Genomic DNA, 18,055 nt, shown 5'->3' with positions numbered 1-18,055 from the left:
TCATCCATGTGTTCCAACTCTAAGTTTGCCGGAAAAACTGTTTTCGCTGTCATCCTATCTATGGCGTAATAGAGAGCAGTGGAGCTCGTGCTTACGCAGTAAATGCTGACTGGGTATAATGAATAAGCCTTCGAATTAAGGCGGTCAGAAATGAACGAAATTAATTCAGACACATAATTTACCCATTGATATGTAGAACAACAATCCTATTCATCGAGATAGGAGTTGTGTTGCTCTGACGAGATCGAATAAAACTGAAACAATGGTCAGCATCTACTCTTCCTCGATGGAATGGTCTATCTGTTGATACTCAGAGTGATGATAGTTCTCTAGTACGATGTAGATCGTAACATTTGTTAATTTTTACATCCATATACTTATTATTATACAGGGAGTCCCGGATAAGATGGAAAACATTTTAATTATGAGATAGAGGGTCGAGGGTCACGAAAAACCCCCTTATATAGTGTCTATGAGTTCTAGATTCTGATTTACAGGGTGTTTTTCAAATTTGAATGGAAATTGAAACCACTCTATCTCCTGAAAGGAATCACCGATTTATCCGAAATTTGAAATGAAGATAGCTTGCATGAGGTTCCAGAAAACTGCAATCAAATATCATTCGATTTGCAGGATCGTATCACATAAATTTGGACAGTCCTTAAAAGTTCGCGAAATCACCCTGTGAAATGAATTTAATGATTTCTTCGATATCTTCGTAAACTGCAAAATTGATTTATTCAATTCGCCAAATAATTTTGCATGGCACCATCCAGGTTGCCAAGGACTGATTTTTTTTTTCTTGATAGTGGCAATAATTTTTCTCTAGTAAACCCAATGGGTTTAATACTCAATGGCCCCAGTCTAATCAATCAGTTCGAAATTGTTCGTTTCGCTTATTTCAAGTCTTCCCTTGATGACCCTCAAAGTCAACTCATTTTAGGTATACGGTTCCTGCTTTTGTACATGGAATCAATCCATCATCCATCAGCTATCTAACCATGCAAAGATATACTGGGTGTGCCATTTGGAATATGGAAGACGAAGGCGCTTCCGGTATAACCAGGTGCACAGGTTTGAACATATTTTGGGGGGAAAGTTCCCCTTATGATAAATGTTCAGCAGAAAATTGTGAATAATATTCCAAAAACGTCTTATAGGTCATCGCGGTGAATTACCCCGTATAAAAAAGAACGCAATATAATAATCTGGCTTGTCTCTTTTTATCTTTCCAATGCTGCTTGTTGTCAGTCGTTGATGATATCCACTCAACACATTCAATTAAAAATTGAATAGAATATACCGAGTGGTCCTGAGGATATAGATATATGACTTTTGGAAAATATGGACCAAATTAATTCTACGCATGAAAGTACCTAAGAAGGTTTCAGATATGTAACTTCAAAAACGAAGAATTTATGAGTAGGTACTTTTCGAAATCTTCAAAATCTCATTTTTGCTAATAACTCGAAAACGGGGGATCTTAGGAGGCTACGGTTTTCACCATTGTTTGTTTCTCTAAAAGAGGATGCGAAACGTACGTATTATATCGGTTTTGCTCTAGCTGTTATAGTTTCCGAGAATCCCTCATTGGACTTCGAATTTGGGACACCCTATACAATAGGCATCGTGTAGAGCCTACAATTATAGGTTCTTTGAAATCGTTTGTGTATCCTCTACCCGCAGTTGAGCTATGTACACTTAAATATAAAACACCCTGTATAATACAAAATGAAAATTTGATGCATTGGATACGTCTCTATATTATATTAATTTCATACTATAGCAGAACGTATATCACCTTTCCCACTATTTCGTACATATATCGTCACTCTCCTATTCGATGCTGCACCAAAAGCAATAAATGTTCTAATGTATGTACGTAATATTAAAAAAAAAACAAGATTTCCTCAGAATCAGTCTAGCCATTCACATGAAACAAATTTATTTTGTCGAAGCATTTCCTTCTTTCCCTTTTCAAATTTGGTGAACCTGTAGAAAACTTGACACGCATTTGAAATGAAATGAACATTTGGCCTTAGCCACCTGCGGAGTTATCGAAAACATTCCACTGTCTCGCATTTGATTTACGACAAAATTGCGCTTGCCTTCGAGAAGTTCCTCCCATCAGTGTATCAATGGAAGCTTGTTAAGTACACATTGGGTTTTATAGATGGCGAACTGTGTGAAACAGAGAAAATCGTTAATAAGTCAAAAATTGGAACAGATTAGACACAAAATAATGGCTTTAAAAAAAAGTGAGAATTTTTAACTTTTTCGCTATCTTCACGCTTCATCAAAAACAATAGTGAATTACTCTAAAACCAAAAATGATATTGAAGTCATTTTAACGGAACAAATTGGAACAAATTCGGTACTAAATATTGGCATTGAAATTTTTTCGAAAACAGAAAGTGTTGGTGGTGAGCGTCAACTGGACACTAAAGATTTGAATGCGAATAAAAAAATATCTAATTGAGATATTAAAATAATTTCAACAGAACAAATTAGAACAAATTGGGTACTAAATATTGGCATTAAAATTTTTTCGGAACTGAAAAAAGTTGGTGCTGAGTGTGAAGTCAGCTCCAAATCATAGAAATGCGAATTAGTCATAAAATTATAAGGGTGCTTGAAAAGTTTTATACGGAACAAATTAGAACAAATTGAGTACTAAATATTGAGCTTAGTTTCAGAATTTGTTCTACCATCTTTTCTCTAACTTCACGCGGCCATGAAAAACCATATTTCGAAAATCATTTCATTCGATCAAACGACGAATCTAGCCCCCTACGTCGATTTCATAACAGATAAACTTGAAAATGGCATACAGGTAGACTCCGTATATGCAGATATGGCCAAGGCCTTCGATAAGGTACATCATTCCACTTTGGTGGATATATTGGCGGATTTTAGCGTGGAGGGAGGATTTTCGGAGTGGTTACGGTCAAAGATATAATCTAGAGTAGAAAGATAGGAAACACCCTCATATCTCTATAGTACTAAAAATCGACTACATTTTGACCAGTGAAAACACATTTGACAATGAGATGGCGCTAAAAATGTACTCTCAATACAAAAAAACTGTACAGAAAAACAATTTTCTGTTTTATAATTGAGAGGCGCGAAATTCGATTTCTATTCCTCGTATTGAATTTCAATATCGATTTTGTTGAGACCAGGAAACAAACATTCTGAGCAACAAAACAAAAGTATGGTTTTGTTTTGTGATCAGAATGTTAGTTTTCATCTAAACATTGTTCGGAATCAATTGATATCAATGAAACACGCTGTCGGATGTGCTATATTTTTATTTGCAATTTATAAAAAATTCACAAAAATTTGAAATTATTGACAACGGATAGAGCTTTGACTTGGACACAAAAGTAACGTGCGTTCAAAAAAATTCGTCGTCAAGTAGGCTATGGAATTTTAAACGGTGTCTGAACGTAGGTCTTTTCTTGAATTACTTCATCTTCCCAAAATGTAAACAATGATGACATTAACCTATACATCATAATTTTGTATGGAAAGTGGAAAGGCAGTTTTAAAGAATAGATAATTTTGCCCAAAGTGCGAAAAGCATTTCTTATATTGAGTCAGATCACAAGAATCCAAACAATCTGAGGCGGTTAGACAAATTCTTAGTAAAAATTTCAACCGAGGATCGTAGAGCTTCTGTCATCATATTCTCATTATTGCTGGATAACTCTGAGGTTTTCTTCTTTTTCTGCTTGAACATACGCACCGCAAAACAGTACTTTCGAAAGATTGATTCTTTCACCAACATTGGAAATGTCACTGGAACATTAAAGAATATTTCCACTATCCTTCTATTTTCTCCCCAATTTTGAAGTAGAATTCAATAATAAATGCTTTTTGCACGTCAGCACGTCCTTAAAAACCATCTTTATAATTATAAATAATGATAATTTTAGTTCAACAACAATCCAAAATGCTTACTTCTAACAGTCTAAAAGTCGAACAGGACAAAATTTGTATCCGGAGGTAAAATACCCTCCCATTCGGATTTCCGGGGGAGGGTGCCTGAGCGAGTGAATCATCGAACAAACACCAATGAACATAGATTTTGCAGCATGGAACGTCAGAACCTTGCTAGACAACCCCAAGGCCGACCGACCAGAGAGGCGTACTGCCTTAATCGATAAAGAACTGCAACGAACATCCATTGCAATAGTTACCTTAAGCGAGACACGCTTTTCGGACGAAGGTAGCTTGGTAGAACAAGCGTATACTTTTTTTCTGGAAAGGCTTGCCGGAAGGCGAAATCAGATGACATGGCGTAGGCTTTGCCCCTTGCCATTAGAAACGACCTGGCCGCCAAACTTACCGAAAATCCAGTTGGTATCTCAGAACGCTTAATGACCCTACGCTTTCCTGCAGCGAATAACACGTTCGTAAACATCATTGCAGTATACGCACCCACTTTGAACTCCTCTGACAACTTAAAGGACACTTTCTACGAAACACTCGTTGATACATTAAGTAAAATCCCAAAACGGGAACGAATTATTCTCCTTGGAGACTTCAACGCCAGAGTGGGCAGATGCCAAGACTCAGAACTATGGTCGGGAATAATAGGGAAACACGGCACAGACAGCATTAATTCGAATGGAGAACATCTGCTGGCTCTTTGTGCAGAATACAATCTGTGTATAACAAACACCTATTTTATTAAGAGACCCAATTCAAGGGGGACCTGGCGCCACCCGCGCTCAGGGCATTGGCATACCCTCGACTATGTGATCGTGAGAAGAAAAGATCTGGAAGAGGTGTTGGTCACTAAACCCAGAGCAGATCTGGAGTGCTGGACTGATCATAGGCTGGTAATCTCGAGAATGAAAATCTCAATGCGCTCAAAATACCAACGCAAGCCAAAGTATCTAAGAGAGCGCCTTCAAATCTCTAAACTACAAAACCCTTCTACAAAGGAAAGATTCACAGCTGCCGTCAAAGATAGCCTAACACCACCGGATTATAACGACGACATTGAGACTCATTGGCTTCGCTTCAAGTCATCTCTTACAAATACAGCGAAAGAAATACTGGGCACAAAACGCTCCCGAAAATCCTCAGACTGGTTTGCCGACAGCGAAACTCATATCGCACCCCTTTTGGACGCAAAACACAAAGCGATGAAAACCGCAATTAACAAGCCTGGTGATATTGCAGCCCAAACAAGTTTTATAAACATAAAACGCGAGGTCCGTCAAGAAATAAGAAAAATCAAGGATAGCTGGTGGAAAGAAAAAGTAAGGGAAATACAAGCTTACGCCGATAACCATGACTAGAGGCGTTTTTTCGAAGCTATTAAAACTGTTTACGGTCCAAGCAGAAAAGCTAGCTTTCCTATAAGAGATGCTCATGGAGCTATTCTAACTGATGAAAGAAAAATTCTCGAAAGATGGAAGGAGCATTATTCACAGGTCTTGAATCAAAATAACGACTCGGATTTATCCACTTTAGACCTGCTCCCCGCGTATAGTCCGATGACATCGCTTGATGACGAAATCTCAATGTCGGAAATCATAAGTGCGATTAAAAATATGAAAAATGATAAGTCACCTGGTCTAGACGGCATTCCAGCGCCAGCGGAGATATTCAAAGCCTTGGATGAAGACATTGTCAATAGTCTCCTAACACTATTCCGCAAGATCTGGGAACAGGGAGATGTGCCACAAGACTTCAGAGACGCTTTAGTTATCAACCTCTACAAGAACAAAGGCGATACGTCGAATTGCAACAATTACAGGGGCATATCGTTGCTTAGTGTGGCCGGTAAAATTCTCTCGAAGATTATGGCTAATCGTCTGGTTCCACTCTTAGAAAAGCTATTACCTGAATCCCAGTGCGGCTTTCGACCAAATCGAGGTACGGTGGACCTAATTTTTACACTGCGACAGCTACAAGAGAAGGCCCGTGACCAACAATCAAGGATTTATACAGCCTTCATCGATTTAAGTAAGGCATTCGACTCAGTGAATCGGAGAGCGCTATGGAAAATCATGGAACGTCTTGGAGTACCCGAAAAATTCTTAGCAGTGTGTAAGAGCCTTCATACCAACAACACCGCTAGAATACAGCATAATGGCTCTACAACCGACCATTTCTCAACCAACTCCGGAATAAAACAAGGCTGCGTCTTAGCGCACTTACTGTGTTCAATATTTTCGCCATAGCTGTATCGATAATTGCTGACATGAGTATGCCCGTAAGAGGCGTTGGGATAAGATTCAGATTTGATGGAGGCCTGTTTAACCTGAAGCGCCTCAGAGCAAAAACCCGTACCAAGTTTATCACGGAACTTCAATATGCAGACGACTGTTCACTCAGAGGATCTACAGATATTGATGGACACCTATAAACATATATACGAAGCTTTAGGCCTCAATATCGACAAAACCAAAATCCTGGTAAGTCCGCCAGAAAGCCTTCAAACAGATATAAGCCTGGAGAATGAAACTCTAGAACAGGTCGAGCAGTTCAAATACTTGGGAAGCTTCATAAATACTAGGGCTAATCTAGACACGGAAATACAAAACCGTATCAATTCGGCATCACGGGCATTCTGGAAGTTAAAGGACAGAGTGTTTCAAAATCACGACCTCAATCTGAAGACCAAGACAGCTGTTTACAAAGCATTGGTCCTCCCAACGCTTCTTTACGGAAGCGAAAGCTGGACGCCCTACAGGCGACATATTAAACAGCTTGAACAAACGCAACAACGTCATTTAAGACAGATAATGCACATCAGATGGTTCCACAAAGTTTCGAATGCAGAAGTCTTGCAACGAGCCAGTTGTACAGCAATTGAGACTCAAGTAACGAGGGCCCGACTCAGATGGAGCGGCCACATTCTGAGGATGCAAGACACAAGACTCCCCAAAATAGCTCTATATGGCGAATTCACTGAGGGAGCCCGGAAACCAGGAGGCCAGTATAAGCGGTTTAAATATACACTACATCAATCCCTGAAATTAGTTAATGCCAATCATAACTGGGAACAACTAGCGTTAGACAGGTCACAGTGGAGGTCTTCGGTACACAGTAATAATGGAAAATCGAGAAGGATACAGCGGCGGCCAGATCTGGTTGGTGACTATCCATACCCTGAGTGTGGAAGGATCTGCAGGTCACGGTTAGGTCTCTTTAGTCACAGGAGGGCACACAGTCGCAACTAGCCCTAAGAAATTACAAGTCTGTTCGCAATTTTTTTCCTTCTTTCTGTAGATTTATTTCCGGTAACGGGATACAGCAATGAAAAATGAATGAATGAACATTGATGTTGTTTCAGAATGTTTCCTTATTCATGTTCTCTTTGAACTGTACTCTGATGATTTGAAGGTTTACAAGGATATTCGAACTGACCAGGACCTTGTGTTCTTCCAGGAGGATTTGAATCGACTGAGCAGTTTTTGTGCAGAGAGATATTTGGTTTTGAAGTTTTGAACTTAGTGTTTTCATATTACTTTTACCAGAAAAATAAACATTTTCGGGTCAACTCTATCGCTTGATGGATGTCCGCTGCGGACCGTAGAACATGTGAGGGAATTCACAAACAGCTCAGCTCTAAGAATTTTATATTTCTCTCTCGTGAGGAGTAACTTGGAATATGCAACACCCATCTGGTCACCTTTTTATAATAAGTATGTTGACAGGGTTGAGAGAGTGCAGAAAAAATTTATTAGAAGTTTGAATTATAGGTTCGATCGTGCCCGGTGTTCATCCCATTATAGAGATAATTTAATTCACTATGATATACTCAGTCTTCAGCGGAGGAGAGATCTCTTTGATTGTATGCTTCTGTTTAGGACTATCAATAACTGTTTCAACTACCTACTGATAAGTTTGATCACTTTTAACATACCACAGATTTCTGATCGTCGAAGGGTGCTCTTTTACATTCCGAGGGCTAGAACAAATGTGAGATACCGTGTTCCTGAGAGTGATGCGCTTTTACAATTGGCACATAAGTTCAAAAATGTTTTCAACGTGACAATGGATCATTTCAGAAAACTTGTAATATGATATTTGAAATCATCGTATATGATTTAGAGTTTTAGGTAGTAGGCTGCAGAGTAGGTACATGATTATGGATGTAATATTGAGTTTCTTGAATGCAAAGATTTATATTAGTATAAGTTTATTCTGTGTATCTAATGTATGGTAAAGGAATTTGTTAGAAGAACTACGTTTGTAGTTATCCTATATGTATTTAATTTTGAGGACCTCTATTATTGGGTATCCAGTTGAGGTTTCTGTTATGTTAAATAAATAAATAAATAAACCGTTCGTGAGATAGAACTAAAAATAACATTTTTTTATGATTTTTCAACAGCCTGTTTCTTTTGAACCGAGCCGATTCGGGAAAAATGGTAAAGGAAAAAAGTTTTCCCTTGACTTCAAGAATCTACGTGCCAAAAAAGTAACGTAACTCGTCAATAATTCTTGTACGAAGAATTATTAAGGAAAATCCTGGCACCCGTCGATTTTCAATCTCAAAAGCAATTTATTGTATTCGTTTTTGATTTTGATATTTCTCACCCCTCTACTTTATTTTTTCAAATGGGAATATATAGATTGTGATGTATCAAATGAAAAATGATTTGATTACCTATTCAGAGCGATGTGGATAAAAGCAGAATTGGTTGTGCCTTTTTTTTATTAAAAAATTACGAAATAATTTACAATTTGTGATTGGATAGTACTGCATTATTCTTTTACTAATTATTATTAAGGGAAATCCACGAATCCATAAATTTGTAATTTCGAAAGCAGCAGTGGTACCACGATCGATCGACAATCTATCGACAACTTATCGATGTCGAATTCGATGAGGCGTTGTCGGCAATCTAATTACAACCGACAGTTTTCGTGTTAACAAGATGTTCATACAGAGAATACTGATCATCTTTGGTACAAATTTTCAACTATTCGACTAAAAGATAAGGCAGGAAAAAAGGGGAAAAACAGGATTATTGTCGAGGCGTGCGCTTGTCCTGAGCTTGTGGTACATGGGTAGGTCTCCCTATTAGAGTAAGATCCCAGAGGGACCAGGCATAACTTATTTTCACACAGATGAAACTCTAGCTAGGATCTCAGTAGATTCTCATGTGCTTTGAATATCTGCGAACTTGTGGAGCTTGCCTAGTGACACCTGAGCAGATACCAGGTGGCAAAGGTAACTAAAAATAAGTGTTACTTAACTTATTTTCACATGGCTGATTTTTTTATATGTTTTAAAGAATATCATTCTGAAGTTATATTATAAGTGCCAGACACTTCCCATGGGCCAAAACTCTTGCCAGACGCCGCATCTTGCATGATTATGATGTAATTTCTATAGAGAGCGAAAAAAATGCAATTTCTTATCCACTGACTGACGGGCGTTGTTCTACGGAATGGCTGACTGACCATTTTATTTATTAATAATATAGTCAGTAGTAGTTACGAAAAAAATTTCACGCTTAATAAACGAATTGCACCCTTATAAACGACGCTACGCACATTAAAGCTGACTGTCCAGCTGTGCCCCGATTGGAAGTTGACTGACTATCATAACTTTGATTCACATACCAAAAAACAAAATTTTATAAAGTTTCAGCCTTAAGAAATTGATTTTATTATGTCGGTGATCACGACATGTTTGACCGCACACCAGAGGCACATGTTTTAACATCCACTTGACTGACCGCAGCATTTTATTGTATATTATGATTGTAATCACCTGAGAAAAAACCAGGCTTAATATTAATAAATTCAAAGCCTTTTTTAGGCTCTGTCTATCCGTCAATTTACACTGAAACGTTTCTGAAATCGTCTTTATCTAATGGCATATGGATTCTGCAGTGCCCATACATGTTCATTATGATTATTGTTAATGCCGTCTTTACTGAAACAAGCCTCGTCAGACCACATGACAAATGACAAGCGAAATAAACCTTTTATTATGGGCTGTTGAAGTAACCATCTACAAAATTATAACCTTCGTAACTCCTAAACGAAAACTAATCGGACCTATGTTCATAGAAAAAAAATGTTCAAAAGGACTAAGAGGAGCACAGCTACCTTCTGTCAAAGTTTGTCATAGAGCTTGTAGAACATCCTGTATATACCAAAATTTCAGACATTGACTACATTCTGGAGCATACCTACTGCATTATCGTGCATGAGTCATAAGATTCTCGAGGGTTCTCTCGATAATCTATAATTTTTATTCCATATAACGAAGATTACTGATATAATTCATCAGCTCATAGCAAATCTTAGTGAGGTCGACAGGTGAGGGGGAACACTATACGTTCTTGATTGCGCAATGCGCACGCTCTTCTGATGCAGGATGGGAACACCGCAATCAATAGAAAGAACACAGAGCCCAGAGGTGGCGGACACTGCAGGCAAAAGGTTTTACTGAAAATACCTCTACCGATTTGCAATGGATGGAATTCCGTATTTGTTGGAGTCCAGAATCCCATTATGAATATTTTTCATTTAATTGAGAGTTTCATGTATGAAACAATAATTATGGAGAGATAGTTTCTGTATGTGAATTTGAACGAATGAATTATTCCTATAATTCCATGAGTAGTAGCTGTTGTGAGAATAGAAATAATTCATGGCATACAAAATGAGTATCCAAAGTCATCGGATTCGAAAATTATTGGGAATTCGAATGTAGATTGCAGCGACATGGTGATGACAGTTCGAACTAAATCGTTAGTAGACTCATTGTCATTTTTGAAGGAGTTTTTGAGATTTTCGTCGAATAAATCCTTTTTTATCAGTTGATAGCTGTTTTTTCTCAATTTTGAAGATTGTTTGTCAAAGCTGGATTCGAGTGTGTTAATAATTATCCTTTTCAGATTAGTAGATGTCGTGAAGTGTTACTTCACTCACAGGTGAAATAAAATAATCTGAATTATGAAAGAATAAATGTCATCTTGCTTTTGTTGTTATGGATCGAATAATGTCCTAGCAACCAAGGAGATATATATATCTCCTTGCTAGCAACTCTCAATCGAAGCGACAGCCATAGATAACCTAGCGACACCTTTTATGTCATTTTATGTCATAAATTAGATAACTTTCTGGAGAAAATTTGATTCCTAATCAAAATAAAATTAAATTTTGTATATAACAGAAGAAATAAGCCTACATGGCCTTCGGGCTTGTGGGTTAAATTTTCTTCTCATGAATAAACAATACCTAATTTAACTCACTTGTTGTATAAATAACTATTAAATCCGAACCTCTTGCCTCTTTACACGATCACAATATAGAAGTACATTGATTATACGAGAGCAAAACTATGATCTTGCCTTCTTCATTATCTACAATGGCTTAAATTTGAACATCGATGCAAAGAAAACTTGTCAAAGTTGAACTGGAAAATAGAAATGATTTTGCATGTAAATGGAGTTGATGTGAATTCATATGTTTATCAACTACCTGTTAGCTGATTTTTCAAAACTTTGACCTAATTGAGACAACACAACTCTCACTCCAATGAAGAACGGAATGGAATTGACAGACTCTTATTATAGCAAATAATTTTTTGTTTCGAAGCAATTACCATGATTAATTCACTTATTCAAGAATTTAATGAGGATATTCAGTTAGTGTACACGGTGGGAAGTGTTACACCAGAGGCCTGTGAATGTTTGTTAACTGTAGTTCTCGTAGTAGTTTCGATTCAAGATCAATGGTGGTCAAGACAATACACTTGGCTGGTGAACTCATGCTATGCTCAGTTTGGTTTCAACTCACTCTTGCGAAACCTGATGGAGGTTCAATCATCGTTGAAATAAAAAAGGACAAAAATGCTCAAAACACCGATAATATGAAATATTGAATAAATCAAATAAAGAAATTGTTTCATACTTAATTCCAAAATATCGAAGAATGGGTATCGACATCGACGGATAGTGTGGAGTGAATAAATAAATCATACAAACGTAACTTCTTAAAAAACTTATTCTTCGCTCTAATAGACGCAGTCTCGAGCAATTACGCCTTCTCATAGCCAACGCAATCTAACAGACCGGAACGTATAGTAGAGCGCTTAGGTTCATACCTCGGAAACATCTATAAAAAAATGAATTTCGGCGGTCGATTATTTTTTGTACTTTATTTATAAAACAGAAATTGTTTGCTTTTTAAAATATTTATTTATAAACGATTAGAATAACTGGATGAGCAAAGTCAAACTAACCCCCAAAAATGGTTAGGGGGATGAAATTTGAGAGAAAATCTAGCATTAGGTTTTTTGTGAAATCAACAGTTCTCGAGTTATTCGCGATTGAAACCTGAAAAAAAAACATTCCCTGAATGTAATGTGAGCCGAGAAATTTAAACATTCAGATCATTTCAAGATAAAAACATTTATTCCGAATGTACGCATACATAACGGTAGAAAAGCACGCAGGCATGTATGTATGAATATAACATATTTTACAGTCTAAACTATAACGAGAATTCTCTAATGAGTAGTAGGACGTTAACGATGATACCATCTGTGTGTCGTAAAAGAAACGAAACACTGGCAGACATATACATATACAGGGTGTATTTGAAGGTGTGGCTTTTTTTCAACAGAAGGTAGAACTTGTCAAAATGAAGTGTTTTACCAAAAATCACCTATACAAAACTTTCAGAATGACAGCCGGAAAAAACTTATCTCCTGATTCGACCATGTGGTTTCGTTTCGGATATTGGCTCGTTCGATATTTACGTTGTAATGAAAAAGGAAACTTAGGATTGCCGAATTGTTCTCATTATTTTTCAATAACTTACACGATTTTATGAAATGGCTCATTTCGATACCAACTGACAGGAGAGACTCAGGACAGAAGTGTACAAAATAGAATAATACTTCAAAAGCCCACCAATAAAATTCGTCTAAATTATTCACGAATTTTTTGACAATGGGCATCACAATCTTCTTGTTCGAACATTTCAACAATCGTCGTAAAAATGGGATGAAATGGGGAAATACCATAGCACTTTTTCAACATAATTAACATAAGCACTTTCGAAAAACTGCCTCGATTTTATACATTTTTTTTTACCCTAAATTGCACGATACGACAATTATGATTCCCTCAAAAATGACCTGATGCATCTAATCCGATGAACTTGGCACTGAACCATTCATTGTCCAGCCATATGTTTATGTTTCGTCTCATTTTTGCGATGCCGGAGTCACCTTCCACAGTCCCGTACTTGAAATCCAATGAAATTTCGTCGAACTTTTAGGGGTTGCTTCTCAGCCTCATCTTGGATATTTCATATAGACAAATTTTGGTTGAACGACTTATTTTGATGAGTTCTACCTTCTGTCAACAAAAGCCTCACCTTTGAAAACACCCTGTATATATAAGGTTTTTCCTCTCATTAGATCGCAGAATAATACAAGAATATAATCATGAGGCTAAACGCGCTGTCTGTATACGAGAAGAGAAAAATTTCTAAACCTATAAAAATGAACGAAGGAAGGTGAGTTATATCGATACTTCACCTAATTAATGAACGCACAGTATAGAACACCTAGTGCATTTCAATTTTCAATTGAAGTCATTAAAATAAATCCCGTATAAATATGTAGGTAGGTATAATAAATTGAAAGCAATTCAATTTTCTAGATGTGATAGAAGTTTTTGAAATTCTGTCACTAACCATTCCAGGATAGGTACCTACTTTTTTTAAAATACCTTTTACGCAAAATTCGAAAAACCAACCGAATGATGCTTCAGAAGGTTGAAAATATAATGAAAATTTTTCGTCGTTTTAGGTTCAAAATATTTCATTTAAAATAAATCTAAAAGGTCTGCTCGATTACCCACTACCCCACTTACTTATAAAAGGCAGTTGGTTTCAAAAATGTGGCAACGACCTACTGGAGATTCAAATAAAAATTGTAATGAGCTCTTCTATGAACCAAGGTATTGATATATATTTTATAGCATATGTATACATCATTTGAACTCATTAATAGCGATTTGAAAATTGAACTATGGCTTTTTATATGAAATATATACAGGCCAAACAGACTCGTATACAACAGACCCTATACCCTGTACATCAAGTATACACGGTGAGTCTTTGACTCGTTCAAATATTTAAACAGTAGATTCTTGAGGTCAAAAGAAACATTTTTTTCTTATACCATTTTTTCCGATTCGGCCCTGATAAGAAGATAAAGCCATTTTAAGTTTTCATGAGCAGTGCCACCCTTGGAAAAACAAAATTACCTTCAGAATAATTAGCTAAATCTGTGACACTATACATCTGTGGATCTTTTAAACAGAGTTGTATTCAGCTAATGTATCCAATTTTTCAAATTTAACAAATACTTTTAAATTTTTGAACATCAAATTACTCGAAAACGGAGCATTATACGAGAAAATATGAAGAAAACTTTTATTAGATAGTGTCCAACTTAGTTTCAAGAGTTGGGTTCTTTGAATTTTTCAATTTTTGGTATTTTTATGGTACGTAATAGTCATAATGAGGAAACTGGAAGACGTGGTTATCCACGTCACAAGATATTATTATCTTATATGTGTTCGAAAAAGATGGATCGAGAAAATGAAAAACTATATTCCAAAATTCATTTCATTCGATAAATCCGTTTGTGAGGTAGAACTAAAAATAGTATTTTTTATGGTTTTTAACAGCCTGTATCTTTCAAATTGAGCCGATTCGAAAACAATTGTTAGGTAAAAAGTGCTTCTTTTAACCTCAAGAATCTACTGTTGAAATATTTGTCAAGTCAAGTCAAAGACTGATCCTGTATAGAGTAACGAAAAATGACGATCTTGATCAATTCGCAGCTTTCAATATAGAAATATATGGAATATTTAATTTATTTTCGAATATATATACCGAGTGGCTCATTTTGAGGGAGTAAATAAAGATATACACCAAAGTTGAAATTTTTTAAATGTAACACCCTGTATTTGACCTCAAAAATGGAATGGTAAGCTCAAATTATGATGAGTTTTTTCAGATCACCTTATACCTCAGAAGCGCCATTTACGAAAATATGTTTTTTCAAATAGCAATCAAAGATGAAACCAGTTACACCAGCTATACAGACAGTATTTTATCGAGGGGACAAATTGGCTACTCCTATACTGAAAAAATCAATTCTGATCAAAACTAATTTTCAAACATCAACTACAAAAAATTTCTTATTTCAAATGGCACTGACTGAAAATATTCTGAATTTTGTACTATTGTTAATGTTCTTCGTTTTCTTGAACAAAGTGAGAAAATAATTGGATCAATTTTGAATACTGGTTTATTTTTTCTGAATCTGGACATTTTTTTCTATTCAAATTATTAGAAATATTCGATTATATTATTGTATTTCTATGATCGAAAATTTCTACTATCTGTGATCTTTTGCAAGCAGATATTGAGCTGCGTCTATATTTTCTCGGCCTACTTCGATGTCATCAATAATTCTTGAAGCGAGTATAAATAATTCAGTCGCGTAGTAGTCGTCTTTACACTTGATAGATGTCGATTATGAATTCTAAATGATACAATAGGTAATAGGTTCATCAAGAAATCAAGTTTACCTATACCTAGGTGTTGAAATGTCAATAGAATATGGTGATGTGGGATCGAAAATGAGACGGCAGGGTGTGAAAGTTCCAACAGCACTCTGCTGAATTGAACCACACCATTTTGAAAAAAGCAACTTGTGAAAGAAACAAGACAACGTATTTAAAAAACAATAGTGACCCAACACGGACCTTTTTTCAGGCGGTTTATTGTGTCGCCTGCAAAAACATCTGAAAAATCATATGATTTATAATAAGTTTTGCAATAAGACATCATGGCTATGCAGATGATAAGGCCATATTCTTCATGTCGGAAGACTGGGCAACACTAAGATCTAAGGTAGAAAGGGGATTGCAGGTGTTGAAGGATTGGTTGGATGGAAGATTGTTAAGGATGAATATCAAGAAAACTTGTTATATGCCATTCTCCTGCAATGCTGCAGGTTGCCCCACGTTTGACTGCTTACATATGGAAGGAGACACTACATTTGAGATTCTACCTGTGAAGACATATAAATACCTGGGTGTGATAATAGACTGTCACCTAAGATGGGATATACATGTTAACAGTACAGTGAAAAAATTGAGATCCATTTTGTACATTTTTCGACGACTTAAGCCTATTCTTCTGCAGAGATATTTGAGAACTTTGTATTTTGCCTTAGTGGAAAGTCATATTCGTTATGGCATAGCAGTTTGGGGTGGTGCGTTGCATACACATTTGAAGCCGATCGAAATCATGCAAAGGAGATTTCTCAAACTCATTTACTCGAGGGATGGTAGGTACCCCTCGGATGCTCTGTATGAGGAGGCGGACGTTTTGGATGTAAGAAAGTTGTTTTTTTTTACCGCAGTCACTAATTATCATGTTGGTTATAAGGTGCGTTCTGTCCACCGGTATGATACTCGCTGTAAGGATCATTTTGTCGCACCATTGATGGTTAAGAGAACAACCCAGCGATCATACAGTTTTTTTGCTCCTAGGATGTATAACCGGCTGCCTGAGGAGGTTAAATCCTTAAGGGCTCTCCATCTGTTCAAAAAATATGTGAAAAAATATTTGCTAACTACAAATAGGAGAGAAATTCTTAATATCTTTAATTGATGCATTTGGGACAGTGTAAATAGATGATTGTATCTTGATATAGTAACGAAGTGGTGGTCTTGAAAATTGATTGAATTTTTTGTTGCTTTCTTTTTGACTTTGTTTTATTTTTATTGTTCATAAATTAGGCGAGACAAGTGGTTTCACTTATCGCCTTCTTCTGCTTTATCCGGAACTCTGATTATAGATATAAATTTTTTTGTAATACAATGTAATAGTCCGAATAAAGTTATTATTATTATTATTATTATTATCATAATAGAGATGGAAGCGATTCAAGACGCTCTTTTGGAGTTATACCCATACTACTTGGAATTCGGCTCCACACGCCATTTGACTTCATGATGTTATTGGTTATTGGGGACTTTTGAGGTTTAGTTGATTTTTCAAATATTTGACATGGCCGATAGATATTCCTCACGTTGCCAAAAAAAAACAATATTTTCTCTGATAGGTAGAGGTAGCCAAGTTTTCTGCCATATACAGGGTGAGTCTTTGATTCGTACAAATATTTTAACAGTAGATTCTTGAGGTCAAAACAAACACGTTTTTTAGCTATATTTCAATATCGACTTCGCTAATTAACAGACTTTAGTATCGGGAGAAAGAAGTCAACTATGGGTCTTCTCAGTATTATTCTTTATTGCGTTTTTCCTATACCATTTTTTACAATTAGGCCCTGATAAAAAGATAAACCTAGCCGTTTTAAGTTTGCATAATGAGCTATGCCATCTCTGGAAAAACATAATTCCCTTCAGAATAACAAGCAATCTGTGCCACTACACATCAGTGTAGTGCATTTTTTTATATCTATATTTATGCCTTTCGGTTGCTTTAATCATTTTACAATCCTTGAAATGTCCCCGGCTCTCCAATCCAAGAGCATGATATGGAATAATATTTATATTGTGTTTTTAAGGTGAGTTTTAACATTATCAATGCGTTTTTTCGTGTTCTGTGCATTATATTAATGGTTTCGTCACATGAAGCCTCCACTACGAATGTGTTCATTGTGTTCTGTGATAGTGTCGAAGTTTTATATAGTCCATTCAAGAATGATTGACATCCCAACAGGCCTTTAAAGTCCAGACGCAGCTTAATATCTGGTCACAAAAGATATTCAATAATTTCTATAGTTTCAATCACAGAACTGGAATATATAAATATAACCTAGAATAATATTTGAAAAGAAGAAATATTGAAATTCTGAGCATATTAATCAACATTCAAAATTGATACAATTATTTTTTCAATTTGTAAAATTGAATTGAGAACATAAAAAGCAATACAAAATTCAAATTTTCGTCGGTCAGTGCATAGATTCACATATAGATCACTGTAAATTCCGCAACACAAAATC

The 18,055-nt window shown here is 36.2% G+C and overlaps 1 protein-coding gene across 1 annotated transcript; it reads left to right on the top strand.

The window, feature by feature from the left end:
- Positions 1 to 15,903: 15,903 nt before the first annotated feature.
- Positions 15,904 to 16,939, top strand: LOC123319351. Its single transcript, XM_044906270.1, has 2 exons — positions 15,904 to 16,416; positions 16,471 to 16,939. The coding sequence occupies exons 1-2, from the start codon at positions 15,985 to 15,987 to the stop codon at positions 16,693 to 16,695; spliced, it is 657 nt and encodes a 218-aa protein (XP_044762205.1). The 5' UTR covers positions 15,904 to 15,984; the 3' UTR covers positions 16,696 to 16,939.
- The last annotated feature ends 1,116 nt before the right edge of the window (positions 16,940 to 18,055 follow it).

Source organism: Coccinella septempunctata, chromosome 1, assembly GCF_907165205.1.
Source record: "Coccinella septempunctata chromosome 1, icCocSept1.1, whole genome shotgun sequence".
In the NCBI taxonomy this organism is placed as follows: domain Eukaryota; kingdom Metazoa; phylum Arthropoda; class Insecta; order Coleoptera; family Coccinellidae; genus Coccinella; species Coccinella septempunctata.
This window is presented reverse-complemented; position numbering and strand designations above follow the sequence as displayed.

What these genes read in the sequence shown, in the direction of transcription:
- LOC123319351 (XM_044906270.1), top strand. Translation starts at nt 15,985, where the DNA reads ATGAATATCAAGAAAACTTGTTATATGCCATTCTCCTGCAATGCTGCA. An exon ending in AGGAGGCGGACGTTTTGGAT is followed by an intron (nt 16,417 to 16,470) that starts GTAAGAAAGTTG and finishes GTTGGTTATAAG; the next exon opens with GTGCGTTCTGTCCACCGGTA.